At 43.4% G+C, this 16,286-nt stretch overlaps 1 protein-coding gene across 2 annotated transcripts in view; it reads left to right on the top strand.

Moving 5' to 3' along the window:
• LOC109882937 (transcription initiation factor TFIID subunit 4) overlaps positions 1-16,286 on the top strand; it is a 151,789-nt gene that overhangs the window by 85,717 nt on the left and 49,786 nt on the right. For both annotated transcript variants that reach the window (XM_031831204.1, XM_031831203.1), the window contains 4 exons: positions 5,562-5,731; positions 8,565-8,695; positions 9,710-9,835; positions 13,440-13,496. In XM_031831204.1, the coding sequence (XP_031687064.1) occupies positions 5,562-5,731; positions 8,565-8,695; positions 9,710-9,835; positions 13,440-13,496 (484 nt within the window). The remainder of the gene's footprint in view (positions 1-5,561; positions 5,732-8,564; positions 8,696-9,709; positions 9,836-13,439; positions 13,497-16,286) is intronic.

The raw sequence follows: 16,286 nt of genomic DNA, 5'->3' as shown, positions 1-16,286 counted from the left end.
ATGTTTATGGTTGCCCCTTGTTAATATAGGTATTTATGGTTACCTCCTGTTAATATAGATGTTTATGGTTGCCCCCTGTTAATATAGATGTTTATGGTTACCCCCTGTTAATATAGATGTTTATGGTTGCTCCCTGTTAATATAGATGTTTATGGTTACCCCCTGTTAATATAGGTATTTATGGTTACCCCCTGTTAATATAGATGTTTATGGTTACCCCCTGTTAATATAGATGTTTATGGTTACCCCCTGTTAATATAGATGTTTATGGTTACCCCCTGTTAATATAGATGTTTATGGTTACCCCCTGTTAATATAGATGTTTATGGTTGCCCCTTGTTAATATAGATGTTTATGGTTACCCCCTGTTAATATAGATGTTTATGGTTACCCCCTGTTAATATAGATGTTTATGGTTACCCCCTGTTAATATAGATGTTTATGGTTGCCCCTTGTTAATATAGATGTTTATGGTTGCCCCCTGTTAATATAGATGGTTATAGTTTCCCCCTGTTAATATATATGTTTATGGTTACCCCCTGTTAATATAGGTGTTTATGGTTACCCCCTGTTAATATAGATGTTTATGGTTGCCCCTTGTTAATATATATGTTTATGGTTACCCCCTGTTAATATAGGTGTTTATGGTTACCCCCTGTTAATATAGATGTTTATGGTTGCCCCTTGTTAATATAGATGTTTATGGTTACCCCCTGTTAATATATATGTTTATGGTTACCCCCTGTTAATATAGATGTTTATGGTTACCCCCTGTTAATATAGGTGTTTATGGTTACCCCCTGTTAATATAGATGTTTATGGTTAATCCCTGTTAATATAGATGTTTATGGTTACCCCCTGTTAATATAGATGTTTATGGTTACCCCCTGTTAATATAGATGTTTATGGTTACCCCCTGTTAATATAGATGTTTATGGTTACCCTCCCTCCAGGTTCTTCAGCTCGTTTCATCTTTGTAAAAAAACGTGTTCATGAAAAATGATCTTTACGATCTGACCTATAAGTATAGGTGCTTATATGTGTGTACATGCGTGATTGCGAGCACATCGCAGTTTGTGTGTGCGTGCGTATGTATGTACATTTTCCTGTCCTGCTACACATTCAAAATGTAATGAGTACTTTTGGGTGTGGGAAAATGTAAGGAGTAAAATATGCATTATTTTATTTTGGAATGTAGTACAGATACCCCCCAAAATACTTAACAGTACTTCAAAGTATTTTTACTTAGTTACTTTACGCCTCTGGCTCCGAGCCCATAGTAGGCCACCGGGTTCATGGTAATGGCCTCCCTTCCTGAGGGGAAATTAGCCGCCCCTGGCCCTGATTGATAAACCAATAAATCTTTAGTGGCCTTGATAATTAAGCTGTCAGCGCTGCTTGTTACTGACAACCTTTTCCCTCTGATGCTTCTGCCTCCATGTTTACACAAACCACGCATTGCCTCCCTGCCCTAGCAGTGCACTATACTGGCTACCCATACAGTACATAGGCTACACACTAGTTTCATGTCAGATCAATCAAATAGGGTTCATATATCCTCACCAGCACTACCCCCTCTACTCTGCTGGCTGACATGGATTAGGAATCCCTGTTGTCTGGCTGTGTAGTGTAGTAGTCCCTGGTAGGGCAGGGCTGTATGTACCTCTATACTGTTCCCCTCCTGAGGACATAAGAGCATGTTGGAACAGAGCCCTGTGGCGTGTATATCCTCTCACCTCAGAGCACTCTCAGCCACTCCCTCCCAGCATGGGTGCACAATAGGCCAGAAATGGGGAGGGATGGTGGGAGTCTCCCCCCTCCTTAAAATAGTGATGATACTGAGATTGTACTGTAGGCATTTTTTTGTTTGATCTTAAATGCTCCCCCCTCCTTCCACTCCCCAGTGTTGTGCTATGTAGATGCTGTTTTGTATAACATCAGATTTCTATTGTTTCCCTTTGTAAAGAATATAATGCTAGGGTTGAGTAGATAAGTGGATAGGGGTTGAATAGACTATGATCTCAGAGATTCAATTTATAACCAGTCAAACATGGTTCAAATATAATCGACCAGGCATAACCCCTCTATTGTCTCCACCTTGACCTATGTATTTATTTATCTGTTGTGATGTGATGTGCATTTTGTTGCGTTGTGTTGTTATGTGCTGTGTTGTGATGTGTTGTGTCACATTTTGTTGCGTTGTGTTGTTATGTGCTGTGATGTGTTGCGTCGCATTTTGTTGCGTTGTGTTGTTATGTGCTGTGTTGTGCTGTGATGTGTTGCGTTGCATTTTGTTGCGTTGTGTTGTTATGTGCTGTGTTGGTGTGTGCTGTTTTGGGATGTGCTGTGTTGGGCTGTGTTGTGCTTGTTGTGTTGTGCTATGTTATGTACTATGTTGGGATGTGCTGTGTTATGTTGTGTTGTGTTGTGCTGTGTTGTGTTGTGCTGGGTTGTGTTCAGACCGCAGGGCCTGTGGGGTTCCCGGTGAGTTCCAGTGTGCTCTGCTGTGGTGACCATTGACCTACTGACAGACAGACAGGCAGCCACAGTGTAGGTTTACAGTGCTGAGTGGAAGCAGCTGGTCTCTCCCTCCATGCCTTCTGTAAACACCCAACATCCGCTTTAATCACAGCCGGCCCTCATCCCCTAGTTCTCAGTCCTCAGCCATCTCAGCCCAATGCCGCGACAGGTAGCCAGTGGTTAGATCGTTGGGCCAGTAACCGAAAGGTTGCTGGATCGAATCCCGAGCTGTTAAGGTCAGAATCTGTCGTTCTGCCCCTGATCAAGGCAGTTAACCCACTGTTCCCCAGTAGGCCGTCATTGTAAATAAGAATTTGTTCTTAACTGACTTGCCTAGTTAAATAAAGGTTAAAATGCCAGAGGTGAGCTCACCATCATTCCCCCAAATCCTCCTGCCCACTCTATGTCTGGTCTGGGTCATATGTCCCTCTACCCCGGCCCCCATCCGGCTCATTCACGTCCAGACCAGGCCAGACACACAGTGAGGGAACGTGTTTAAACTACAGTACACTGGCTTTGATACATATTGGCAGCAGTCAGCATTGTCTAAAGCGACAGGCTGTAGTGCACATTGAGGAATGTGTGTGTGACTGTGTGTGTGTCTCACTCACTGTGAGTTATGACTAGCTACATGGAGGGGTCTCAGGGGTGTTAGTCACTCAGATGGCTCGGTGGACGACCCCTACCTTGGCACAGGGGGCACTCTCTGGGGGGAGGTATCAGAGACGATCCCTGTCTGGCCCTGGATCCTGGCTCTTCCCTGACTGGATGCCCCCTTTCCACACATACACATGCTCCTTCTAAATCCAATCCAACTCCCCACCTACGGCGTGCCCTCTCCCATCCAGGCTCTATATGGAAAATGCATGCATATTTATTCATGTTGCTCTCGGTGTCATGTCCCGCAGCAAAGCCAAACCAATCATTGAGAGGTGTCTTTTCCTCCATAGGAACCTAATTATATCTCACCTTTATTAGTGAGAGGAGAAGGTACTGTACATTCGTTCAGGAGTCTTTTTGTTATGTGTTTCATAACTAATTCCTTCCTTTTAATGTTAGCCTTGTCTTGCATTTCCATTTGGTTGTAGATCCCCCCCCCGCCAAACACAGGAGACATCTAGCTGTGCTATTAAGAATCAGGAATAAGGGAGTTATTTGCATAGCAACATAGCATGTCCATGTCCACTAGCTGTGTTGTGTAACTTTATGTGTTATTCATCATTACATATGATGGTTTATTTATTTAATGGATATTGAGGTTAGGAGGCCAGGGTGTTGATGAAGATGACGAAGGTGTATAGCCTACAGTAGGAGGGAGAGATATAATAATAACATAGTAATCTCCTGTGTCATGAGAGTGTTGTTGGGTAGATTCTACATGGAGGTTCATTATTAGACTCAGAGAGAGTAGGACTGGGACTGGCAGGGTGAGTAGAGGGTCTAGTGAGATCTCTTGGTGCAGGAAGGAGCTCTAATCGTCTTTGTCAACCTCCTGCCGGGATGTCAGGACTCATATAGGTGCTCGTCACATTACAGAGGAACAGGGAGACATCAGCGGGGTGCAATGCCTGCTGCTGACGATGGCGATGTGTTCCCACACATGGACGCCCGCCCGCTGCGGGCAGAGAGAACAGGGCAGCATCAGCGTGCATGGCCCCCGCAACACGTAACTTCTGACGGTCGGAACCAGCGGCTGCTGGCGGTGCGAACGCCAATTCCTTTAGAGGGGAGGTGAAGGAACGGGCGAGGGAGGCAGTGAGCGGCTGCCCTGTGTGTGTTCTGTGGTTGTCTGTGCCCTCTGTCACCGCCACTTAGTGGTTCCTCCAGCCCAGCGAGCGAGGGAGGGAGGCAGTGATTCCATGGATGATGAGCTCAGGGCATTGCCAGCCACAACCAGGTTACCACAGCACTCGTTCCCCTGTTAGGGTACTCACTCATAGAGAGACTGGAAAGAGGATTTAGGCCTGGCCACTGTCAGTGTCATATTCACCCAAAACCTAAAATGTAAGGTTTTTTATTTTTACCTTTATTTAACTAGGCAGGTCAGTTAAGAACAAATTCTTATTTTCAATGACGGCCTAGGAACAGTGGGTTAACTGCCTGTTCAAGGGCAGAACGACAGATTTGTACCTTGTCAGCTCGGGGATTTGAACTTGCAACCTTCCGGTTACTAGTCCAACGCTCTAACCACTAGGCTACCCTGCCGCCCCTCCCCCTAATGATGGTCATCCTTGGGGAGGACCTTGACCTCAATAGGTCTTCTTGGTCCTTTATCCCCTTGTTATCTCCCTCAAATACGATATCTAATACATTTTACTGATCCAAACCTATGTATGAATTCTAAAAAAGCTCATATTTAAGAAAATGAACAATGTATTGAGAAGCCAGATCGTGTTGTGAATCAAAATGGTGGTGGATATTTCCACTGGACTAGTACTGGATGATATTGCTGTTCTGAGCAGAGTGGTCTGTATACAGTGTTTGTTGATATTAGTATATTGCCTATGCATCCTTACCCAGCTCCCCGCCATCCAAACGTTGTCAACCCTACTATATGCTGACTCAAATGGACTCTGGATGGAATAAAACCTATTAAAATAGTGTATTTTATGAGCAGCTTATACACCTCTGAATCATAACAATGCAAGTGCATACACAACATTCCCTGTACGATTGCACCTTGAATGAAATGAACAGCCCTGTAATTGTCTATAGGGAAAACTAATACTGTAAAAGGGATACATACAATATTGTTTTATACAGACATTGTTGTAAGAGTTCATGTACAGATGTAGGATCTTAATTTGAGGCAGTTTGCTGTAGCAGCAACAGGACATTTGAATTATTATGTGGATTATAATTCATTACCATTTTTGTAGGGGTTGGTACATTTTTCATGAGGGCAAAACAAGTCTGACACTTCTAAGTGGAAATGACAACTTTAGATGTATTTTTAAAACTCAAATACACAACAAGTTTGCAGAAACAAACTACATCTGTAGAGCCCTTAAAAAATGAATCCTCCATCTATTTGTTTCCAGGGATGATGATGACATTAACGATGTGGCGTCCATGGCGGGGGTGAACCTGAATGAAGAGAGTGCTCGTATCCTGGCAACCAACTCTGAGCTGGTGGGGACACACATCCGCTCCTGTAAAGATGAGTCCTTCCTCCACCCGGGCCTGTTACACAGACGCATCCTGGAGACAGGTACGGACAGTACACTACTACAGTACATTATAGTACATGATGACACCCTCACTAGAGAAACCTCTGAAGAATACCCATATAGTGTATGAGAATGACGCCTTGTTCACAGCAATCGAACAATAGAAGTTGCATACACAGTAAGTCTTTAAAGTCATTAAATGATAGAGAATTGAGGTGGAATCATGTACAGTATCGTTGTCTTCACGGTTAGTATTATCTCCAGGTCCATAATAATAATTCCATAATCATCAAGTGTTGCCAATGATGCTGATCTTCATTTTCATCATAGTGATTATTAACTTCAGATTGATCTGGAATTTATTCATGAACGTGTACCAAACAGAATCATGTTCCTTCAAACGCGTGTTGGTTTAGAAAACATAGGTCATACCCCTGTCTGTGTGTGTGTGTGTGATGAAATCTATCTGTTAGTTTTCTTGAATTCTCCTTGTTGTTTCTGCATCTGTGGTGTCATCACTAAAGACAGACAGTTTGATTTACTTCCCCTGATGGGAGGTTGCAGGCCAGGCCGGAGCAGACGCTCCTTTCTGCCCTCCCTCATTTTAAACTTGGTCCACTTAACAGTTCTTTCACCTCCTTTAATGAATTCTTCAGTGTCTGTCTGAACTTACTAGACCCCAGGGCCTGACATAAATACTTTATAGAGCTGTCTTTTGAAGGCTGCTTGTCAGATTGTCCTGTGGACTGAAGGAAGAGAGTTCAGAGTTACAAGACTGGATTTAGTTCTTCTTCTGTCCTTTGATTGGAGCTCCACATTCAGATACTGTCCTATTTGCGAATGTGAGATGATTCACGGACCAGTGGAATCAGTCTCTGTTCATATTAGAATTCATGTGAGGGTTTACCATGTGATAGACTAGTATCTACAATGTATTGGCCTCTCGTTAGGCACATTCAATGGTGGTACTGGTAAGTGGCACTTTGTTACACTTCAGGCCTTTTTGCACTGTGTCGGAAATGTCTAAGCCTAATGTGTGAAAGTGCAATTCAATAATATTACCATAGACAACTAAGTCTTGAATACACGTTGCATTATAAATCACACAGTAGAATAGAATTCAAACACAACAGGGAGTTTTAGCGCTAATACGTTTATTCTTGTTTTACCTCAATTAAGTATCCACGGTGACGGTGACAATGAGGCCCAGAGGTCATGTGCTGTTAGACGGTACATTGGTGAGGTTGTTATCCCGTCGCCTTGGGGAGGAGGGGGTTAAAAATGTAAATCTTGCTCTGGGGGCTTGGTGCTGTGCGGGGGCCGGGTGGGTGGGAGGCCATGGTGCCCCCTGCTGGGGAAGTGGCACTTGGGCGGCTTTGTTGTGTCAGTGATGGGCTGTGGAGAACTCTCAGCTGGCAGCAGAACCAAGGGAGGCTCCCCAGCCTGCCAACTCTGCTCAATCAGAGGCTAGTGGGGATGTGGTCCTCCTCACACAGTGGTACACAGCCCTGACTCACCCCTCTGCTTCATGCTGCCCTCTGCCCTCTGCTGCCACCACTGGACAGGGAGATGTACAGCGGGGCAGGGTAGATTCAGATCCGGTGAGGACCTTTCAGAATGTCCAGGAGCTTGTTTCTTTTTCCCTGTTTCTTTCTTTCTCCTTTTTTCTCTTTCAATCTCTTCCAATATCTCTCTCTCCTTTCACCCCTTCTCTCTTTCTATCTCTCTTCTTTCTACCCCTCTCTATCGTTCTTCAGGCTTGTCCTTGAGCCATGGGCCAGTTTCATTTGTGAAACTGCAAGCAGCAACTCCTGACTGCCAGGGCCTAGAACATATGCACAGCTGGAATTCTCTAGAATAGCCTCTCAAAGTAAATGTGTACTGGTACCTCAGAGGTCCAATTCTGCAGAGACACATGCAGAAGTACTCAACTCCAGAGAGACTCACTCGTGTTCAGTGCAGAAAGTTCGCTTTTCTCTATTTAAGGGCAGATGAGATTACCAGTAAAAACAGTACAAAATAAAGCCTGTTAAGATGGTTGGAAACTAACACTAAAGCAATACGATGCTGTTTAGACTCTCCTATAGTCTTCAGCCAGGTGCTGGTGTGGACTACATTGTACATTGAGGAAGGTATTTATTATTTCATAGAGAACTTGGCTTTCTTTGTCTCGGTGCCTTAAAGATCTCAGTTTGTTGGAGAGTGGAAGCCTTTAGTATTTTTCCTTTTGACATCGCTTACGAATTTTCACACTAATTACCAGGCTTATACAGATCTCGATCCTTTCGAGATGTTAGACTGGTGAAAAGGTGTGTGTACAGTACAGCTGATTTAAATAATTGGTGTGGTTTACTTAAAAGTGTACCAGAGAGAACATTCTGTTAATGGAATATTAAAAAGGAAGAAAAACAGATCCTAACCTGCTAAACTCTGTCCTCTGAATTATGACTTCACAAACTGTTTACTGCCAGAAAACTAGTCCAAATGATCCTTTAAAGTTAAGGTTGGCCAATGTTGTTTACAGCTACACACATGAAAGACTGCAGAGTAAGCTTGGCAATTCATACATGGATACTATTCTCAACATGGCACTAGAACTGTGAAACATCTAGACAGAGCTTTATCATTATTAAACAAATACCCTTTTCACACTATGGTCCTGACCTAACCCAAACTGTGCTGGCACAGATGTTTTGCTTTGTCCTTTTTGGTTCCAACAACTATGGTGGATGTGGAACCAGGCCAGCTCATTACAGCTTGGTTTGGTTTGGCTCAGCTTGGTTCAGTAGTATGAAAAGCCTTTTCTGACTGGGATTTGGGGAGATCAGTGTGTATTAATGTCGGAGTCCTTCTGTCTGTGTGTGTGACCCTAAGCTAAGAAGTTTGGCGTGTCAGAGGTTCCTATGGAGGCTGTGAACTTCATCTCCCACGCTACCCAGTCCCGACTCCGCACTGTGCTGGAGAAGGTCTCCTCCATCGCACAGCACAGGATGGACGGTGGTAAAGTAAGTAGTCGTGCCAGAGACAGACATACCTATGAGGAGGGGGGCGCTTTTTACACTTAAGTGATAAACACCATAGCACAGTTTCCACAGAAACCTATTCTTCCAAACTTTGAAAAATACCTGATAGATCTTTTTCAGGCCTCTGTCTGGCACACCAGCATGGGTGACATTAACTTTTAGCCTTGAATATAGCAATGTAACCACATTTAATTGGGTTTCAATAAAGTCAATTCAACTCTGCTCCTTGTAAAAGAAAGAAAGCAAAAAACATAGCAACTTTGAAAATCTGTTTTCCTGTTTGTATGTGAGGCAGAGGAGAGGGGTGGTGGGCTACAGCTGTCCCTGTCTTGTTTTGTCTTTTTTGCGGTTTGTAAATGAGGCGTGTTAGAAGCGTGAAGTCTCCTCGTCTCTGTGAAGCCACTCTGTTGACATCAGCGAAAAAACCAACCGGGCGGGCGGCCTGAAAGAGAGAGCACGGCTCGACTGAGTTACGGAGGAGGGGAGGAGTGCAGGCTCAGCTCTGAACAAAGGAGGGAGGAAGGATGAGAGAGACGTGCGCGTGGTGACAAACCCTCAGATGTCACTCCACTCTGTGCTCTGCTCTGCCACCCGGCTCCTCACAACGCCACAGAGAGGGAGATAGAGTGAGAGAAACTGATAAAGGGTTTTGGGGGAGAACAGAGAGACAGAGACACACACAGGGAATAAACAATTGTCATATTAACTTTTTGATGACCCACAAACTTTGTTTTCCTTCTGAAACTTGTCTCATCTTCCCATCTCCCAAGTGCAGAACAACATATTTAACACAACGAGAAGCGGCGATACGTGTAAACAAAGAAAAGTTGTGATTAGTTATCCAAACTGGTGGTTGAGAGAGACGAGGTGTCTAAAGTTGTAGTAATATGTTTATCCAAACTTGTGGTTAAAATGAGATCTTCTTAGTATCTTAAGTAATTTTTCCTCCACTAACTCTCTTTTTCTTTCTTTCTTTCCCTCTCTGTCTCTCTGCAGGATGAGGAGTGGTTTGAGCAGTCGGCAGACGTGCGGTCGCAGCTAAAGTTCTTTGAGCAGCTGGAGAGGATAGAGAAGCAGAGGAAGGATGAACAGGAGAGAGAGATCCTACTCAAAGCAGCTAAAGTAAGTCCTAGTCGCCTTCTTGTTATAAAGGCATATATCCCTTTTAGTTACAACCACACAGTCATGGAAGTGTTTTCACATTCAATCCTGATCTTTAGCCCAATTTAGTAGCTCTGTTGCTATTGTGTGTGTTACTTGTGTGTGAGGTGGTGTGTAAGGTAGTGTGTAAGGTGGTGTGTAAGGTAGTGTGTAAGGTGGTGTGTAAGGTAGTGTGTAGGTGGTGTGTAAGGTAATGTGTAAGGTAGTGTGTAAGGTAGTGTGTAAGGTGGTGTGTAAGGTAGTGTGTAAGGTGGTGTGTAAGGTAGTGTGTAGGTGGTGTGTAAGGTAATGTGTAAGGTAGTGTGTAAGGTAATGTGTAAGGTGGTGTGTAAGGTGGTGTGTAAGGTGGTGTGTAAGGTAGTGTGTAAGGTAGTGTGTAAGGTGGTGTGTAAGGTAGTGTGTAAGGTGGTGTGTAAGGTAGTGTGTAAGGTAGTGTGTAAGGTAGTGTGTAAGGTGGTATGTAAGGTGGTGTGTAAGGTAGTGTGTAAGGTAGTGTGTAAGGTAGTGTGTAAGGTGGTGTGTAAGGTAGTGTGTAAGGTGGTGTGTAAGGTCTAGGGCAGTGTGGTGTCTTCCCTGTTCCTGCCCAGGCCCTAGCTAACAGATGAAACCGAGTGTGTCTTCCGTAGAGTGACCTCAGTGTGTTCTCCCGCCCCCTCGCTCTAGGGCTCCTTTGTCCTCTCAATTGTCCCCAAACACAACAAGCAGAGGAACCACTGTGGAACTCTATACAGTCCTCTGATCTGATCCTCCTCACATACCCGCTGACACGCCCAGAGCTAAAAGCGTGTCATCTCAGCCATCTCAGTACTCAGGAGAACCAGCTTCAACAGTAGTGGGCAGGAGAGCCTCAGAGAGCCTTACAGAGTCTCAGAACAGATGAATTGCATCTAGGCAGTTTCTGCACACTCATGTGTGTCCATCCAGTCACACTCAGGCTGTTGATACTGGTGTAAACACTTCTTGCACACACTTAACTTGTATATGATTGTGAAATGACTTGAATAAGTTCTCACATACTTCATATAATCTATCAAATAAGACAGGTACATAATTCATGAGACATACAGTATGATGCAAAGGTTCAATACTGTCACCACCAATAGAATGTGTTTTGAAGGGAAATGCCCCACGGTGAGACATTAGAGAGAAGCTTGCTTCATTTAATACATCTTCAACAGAGACAATGTCCCACAGCTGATTGCATTATCACTTCCCTGTGTTAACAGCATTGTTATGGTCTTGCCATGCAGGACATTAGAAACATTCAGACTGATGAACAATGACCCGCCTTGCCGCTGTTATAGTTGGTAATTAGGAAACTACTGCCATGACAGCAAAGCTGTTAAGCACCAAGTTTTATGTTGTTATTTAAAAAAGATGCAATCTCAGGGCCTAACTGTAAGTGTCTTTAGAAGGAGTATATGACAGTAAGTTTTACTAAACATCAGTTTATCACACCTGAAAAAATCTTTAGTATAACTGTATAGCTAATATGCAATATGTGTTGTCTGGGCTCATTATTATAACATAGGATGGTTTTGAGGCACATTAATTCATTTGACTTGTCCATTTCCACTATACACCTCCTACAGTCTAACTGGTGTCTAACCGTGCTTCTACACCTGCATTGCTTGCTGTTTGGGGTTTTAGGCTGGGTTTCTGTACAGCACTTTGAGATATCAGCTGATGTACGAAGGGCTATATAAATAGATTTGATTTGATTTGATTTGTATTCAAACAGTAATGAGGGTGTATCCAGCATCCAGCCACTGTACTGTTATGCACCCTTTTTGTCCTGTTCCCTTTAGAGAGAGAGAGATCAGGACAGCTGAGCTGACAGAGGAGATATAAAGCATGTCAGTACCACCATGGCCCTTTGTAAACAGTCCGTCTTTGTCCCTGTTTTCTCCCAGCTGACGGCCAGGCTCCACGCTGGGGCTCCCTTATAATTTGACCTCTCAAATAAGAATCTACTAAAATAATCCCCTCCTCCGCTCCCACTCCTCTGTCCATTTAAAATATGACTCAGGTCTTCAGGGATGCTCCCGCCGACTGGAGGGCAAATGCATTAGTTTTAGTTGAGATACCGACCAGCACGTGAACCGCCTTATATATTTAAAGCCAATTAGCAAGGAGCAGGGCAAGACGACTGCATCTGTTCATGAGGTAGTGAGGGAAGGAGGGATGGAGGGAGGGAGGGAGCCAGGGCACGGGTAGCTAGACTCTTGCTTTCCAGCACCACTGAAGGCAAATAGCATTTGATTGCTTATAGTAGAAAAAAGAAACATCGGGAGGAGCATCACGTTCAGAGATATTAATGAAGTAGTCTTTAACACCACTGGGATGACCATGCTCTTAGAGAGGTTAGGCAATGTTAAAGACACATCGGGAGGAGCATCACGTTCAGAGATATTAATGAAGTAGTCTTTAACACCACTGGGATGACCATGCTCTTAGAGAGGTTAGGCAATGTTAAAGACACATTGGACCATTACTAGTCATATCCCTAACCTTCATTCAAGCTAAATGAATTTATGCTAGTTAAACAGGAAGTAGATTTTTGTATAGAATTATTCCTATTGCTATGGCAGGGGGCTGCACTGTTAGCTGCCTGTATTACCATAGCATAGACGAAGACCTACAGGGCGAAACGTTGTACAATAAAACTACGGGAACATTCAACAGTGTATCTATCTTTCTTTCATAGACTCATAGGAAAAGTACACTGCGTCGCTGATAGCTACAGTAGGCTAGTACTGTGATTGTGTGGTGATCTGGCAGGGTGCCACTAACAGTGAGCTTTTAGAAGAGTCCCTGTATGGTTAATTGGAAGCCCTGTGGTTAACAGCTCACACAGACAGGTACAAGCTGCACAGGCAGCTCAGCTCTCACTGACTAATTACAGTGGCGCTCCAGTACTGTGGACTCTGGTCCTGACTCTAGAGAGATCCGCATACACACACACACACACACACACACACACACACACACACACACACACACACACACACACACACACACACACACACACACACACACACACACACACACACACACACACACACACACACACACACACACACACAAAACACACACACACACACACACACACACACACACACATATACACACACACACACACACACCACACACCACACACCACACACACACACACACCACACACGACACACACACACCACACACCACACACACACACACAGCAATGGCACCGGCACAAAAGAGGGACAGACAGAGTGCCTGTGACTTTCTGAATTTGAGCACATTCTCCCGGCCCTGTGTGCTCTGCTGGCTCGCGCAGAATTTTTAATAACCTCCTTTGATTAGAATTTCCCTCCAGCAGCTTATTTACGGCAGGATTTGGCGCAGGTTTAAAGGGCACTGGCCTTGGGCGCTCAATTGCACTTCTATGAATCCAAATACGATGTCCTTGACACCTTGTATCCTGTTCCCATTTTGTACTATTTTTGTGCTGGCTGCAACAGATGAGGGGGTCCTTAAACCAGCTGTTAACCTGTGTGTCCCCCCCCCCTCCTTAACTCTGCAGAGTCGCTCCAGGCAAGAGGACCCAGAGCAGGCTCGGCTGAAACAAAAAGCTAAGGAGGTAAGCGCTGTGCTGAAGATCATTACCCTTGACATTTTCCCAAGACTTCAACATATAAATTTTTCATGCCTCGCTACATATGTAATGCCATTTAAAGGTCTGACTTAAAAAGTTGTAGGAATTATTTGTGCTGATTGATGTCCTCCTCGTTTGGAAAAGTGGTTTCTACACCACACCACAGAGATCCTCCTCCTCTTTTCTCTCTCTCTTTCTCTCTCTCCCTCTCTCTTTTCTGGCTCCCGATAACCTTTTGGAGACTGCTGTTCATTGTGCATGGCTCTTTCAAAGAGATAGATTGGGGAGCCTATCAGTGTTGTGAGTACCGGTTTAATATTCACCATAGCACTTTCTGTAAAGCCATTTGCATTGTAAAGGCTGATAGAAATATGTTTACTGTCACAGTTATATATGCATTTTAGTTTAAAACATTGAAATGACTTGGCACTGTAGGTGCACAAATGGGAAATATCAGAAATAAAGTTTGAAGCGACTCTGCTTATTTGTTCAATTGAATTGTTTTAGTCCCCCAATTTTCTAAACAAATAGACATTTATATATGGGGATCATGTGGATCCCAAAAAGTAGACCACTCTTCTTCTTTGCGGTTTGTTAATTTAGTGAAATAGTTTTGATACGCTGAAAGTTGGTGTGTGTTTATGTTAATCGACACCTGATGTATGTTGAAACCGAAAGAGCAAAACATAATGAGCTATTATTGAAAGAAAGAGTAAGAGCATAAACACTCTGTATACCTATAGTGTCTTCAGAAAGCATTCATACCTTTTTTTACCTTTATTTAACTAGGCAAGTCAGTTAAGAACAAATTCTTATTTTCAATGATGGCCTGGGAACAGTGGGTTATAACTGCCTGTTCAAGGGCAGAACGACAGATTTGTACCTTGTCAGCTCGGGGATTTGAACTTGCAACCTTCCGGTTACTAGTCCAACGCTCTAACCTAGGCTACCCTGCCTCCCCCTTGACCTATTCCACATTTTGTTGTTACAGCCTGAATTGAAAATGTTTAAATCTGTTTTTCTCTTATCCATCTACACACAATACCCCATAATGTTTTTAGAATGGTTTGAAAATGAAATACAGAAATATGTCATTTAGATAAGTATTCACACCCATGGGTCAATACTTTGTAGAAGAACCTTTGGCAGTGGTTACAGCTGTGAGTCTTTCTGGGTAAGTCTCTAAGAGCTTTCCACACCTGGATTGTGCAACATTTCCCCGTTATTCTTTTCAACATTTTTCAAGCTCTGTCAAATTGGTTATTGGTCATTGCTAGAGAACCATTTTCAGGTCTTGCCATAGATTTTCAAGTAGATTTAAGTCAAAACTTTATCTCGGCTACTCATTCACTGTCTTCTTGGTAAGCAACTCCAGTGTATATTTGGCCTTGTGTTTTACGTTATTGTCCTGCTGAAAGGTGAATTCCTCTCCCAGTGTCTAGTGGAAAGCAGACTGAACCAGGTTTCCTCTAGAATCTTGCCTGTGCTTAACTCCATTTAATTTATTTTTTATTTTGCAAAACTCTAAAGTCTTTAACGAGCATACCCATAAAATGATGCCGCCACCACTATGTGTTTTTGCAGTGTTACTTTAGTGCCTTGTTGCAAATAGGATGCATGTTTTGGAATATTTTTCTTCTTTTTCTTCTTCTTTCTTTTCACTCTGTCCTTTAGGTTAGTATTGTGGAGTAACTACAATGTTGATTCATACTCAGTTTTCTCCTATCACAGCCATTAAACTCTGTAACTGTTTTAAAGTCACCATTGGCCTCATAGTGAAATCCCTGATCGGTTTCCTTCCTCTCATTGGTCTTTGTGGTTGAATTTGTGTTTGAAATGCAACGCTTTACTGAGGGATCTTAATTAATACATTTTAAGTATGGTTTACAGAGATGAGGTAATCATTCCAAAATCATGTTAAACACTATTATTGCACATAACAAAGGGGTCGAATACTTATTGACTCAAGACATTTCAGCTTTTCATTCTAAAAACATAATTACAATTTTACGTTATGGGTTATTGTGTGTAGGCCAGTGACCAAATACATCTAATTTTAATACATTTTACATTTGGACTATAACACAACAGAATATGGAAAAAGTCAAGGAGTGTGAATACTTTCTGAAGGCACTGTAGACCATAGTAGATCTCTAGCAACATAGAGCTGCTTAGCCCCATTTCAATTCTATGTCCATACTAGTGTACCACTTAGTATGAAGCAATGTATTGGACATGCATTCCAAATGGTATGCTATGGACATTAGAATGGGGATCTTCTCTCCTCTGTGTGGTGAAGTGATGCTTTTCCTTGGCTCTGTTCATTCGTTGAGAACTTTTAGACTAGATCTCAGCCTCCCCATAAGCCCTAGCTGCATATGCAAATGAGGCAGTGTAATAGGCTGTGCTGTGATAGGTTCGCCCCGGGGCGGTGTGATCAAAGTGGATCTCCTCCCCGTTAAGTGGCAGGCCGCTCATCATCTGGATGGGGCCAGATTATCTCCTGAGAAAGGAACGCAGCACGCGCACATTCTCATTTTCATTTTAGAAATTCAGAAGGAGCAGAGAGAGGGGTGTGTGGGGGGGGGGGGGGGGGGGGGGTGAAATGGTTACTTTATGTAATGTTAAGTGCGACAGTCAGGGGGAGTTTTTTTCCTAGGTTTTTTCGTCCCCCCTTCTTTCTTTTTTTGCTTAATGGCCGTCGTTTCTCAGTCCCGTGCCTCTCTGGTTTTCATCACCTGACTGGCTCAAGGGGACAGAGCTAGCTGTTTGTGT

Source organism: Oncorhynchus kisutch, linkage group LG8 (assembly GCF_002021735.2).
Source record: "Oncorhynchus kisutch isolate 150728-3 linkage group LG8, Okis_V2, whole genome shotgun sequence".
NCBI classification, from domain to species: Eukaryota; Metazoa; Chordata; class Actinopteri; order Salmoniformes; family Salmonidae; genus Oncorhynchus; species Oncorhynchus kisutch.
The sequence above is the reverse complement of the archived record's forward strand: the minus strand, read 5'-3'. Positions and strand labels throughout refer to the sequence as shown.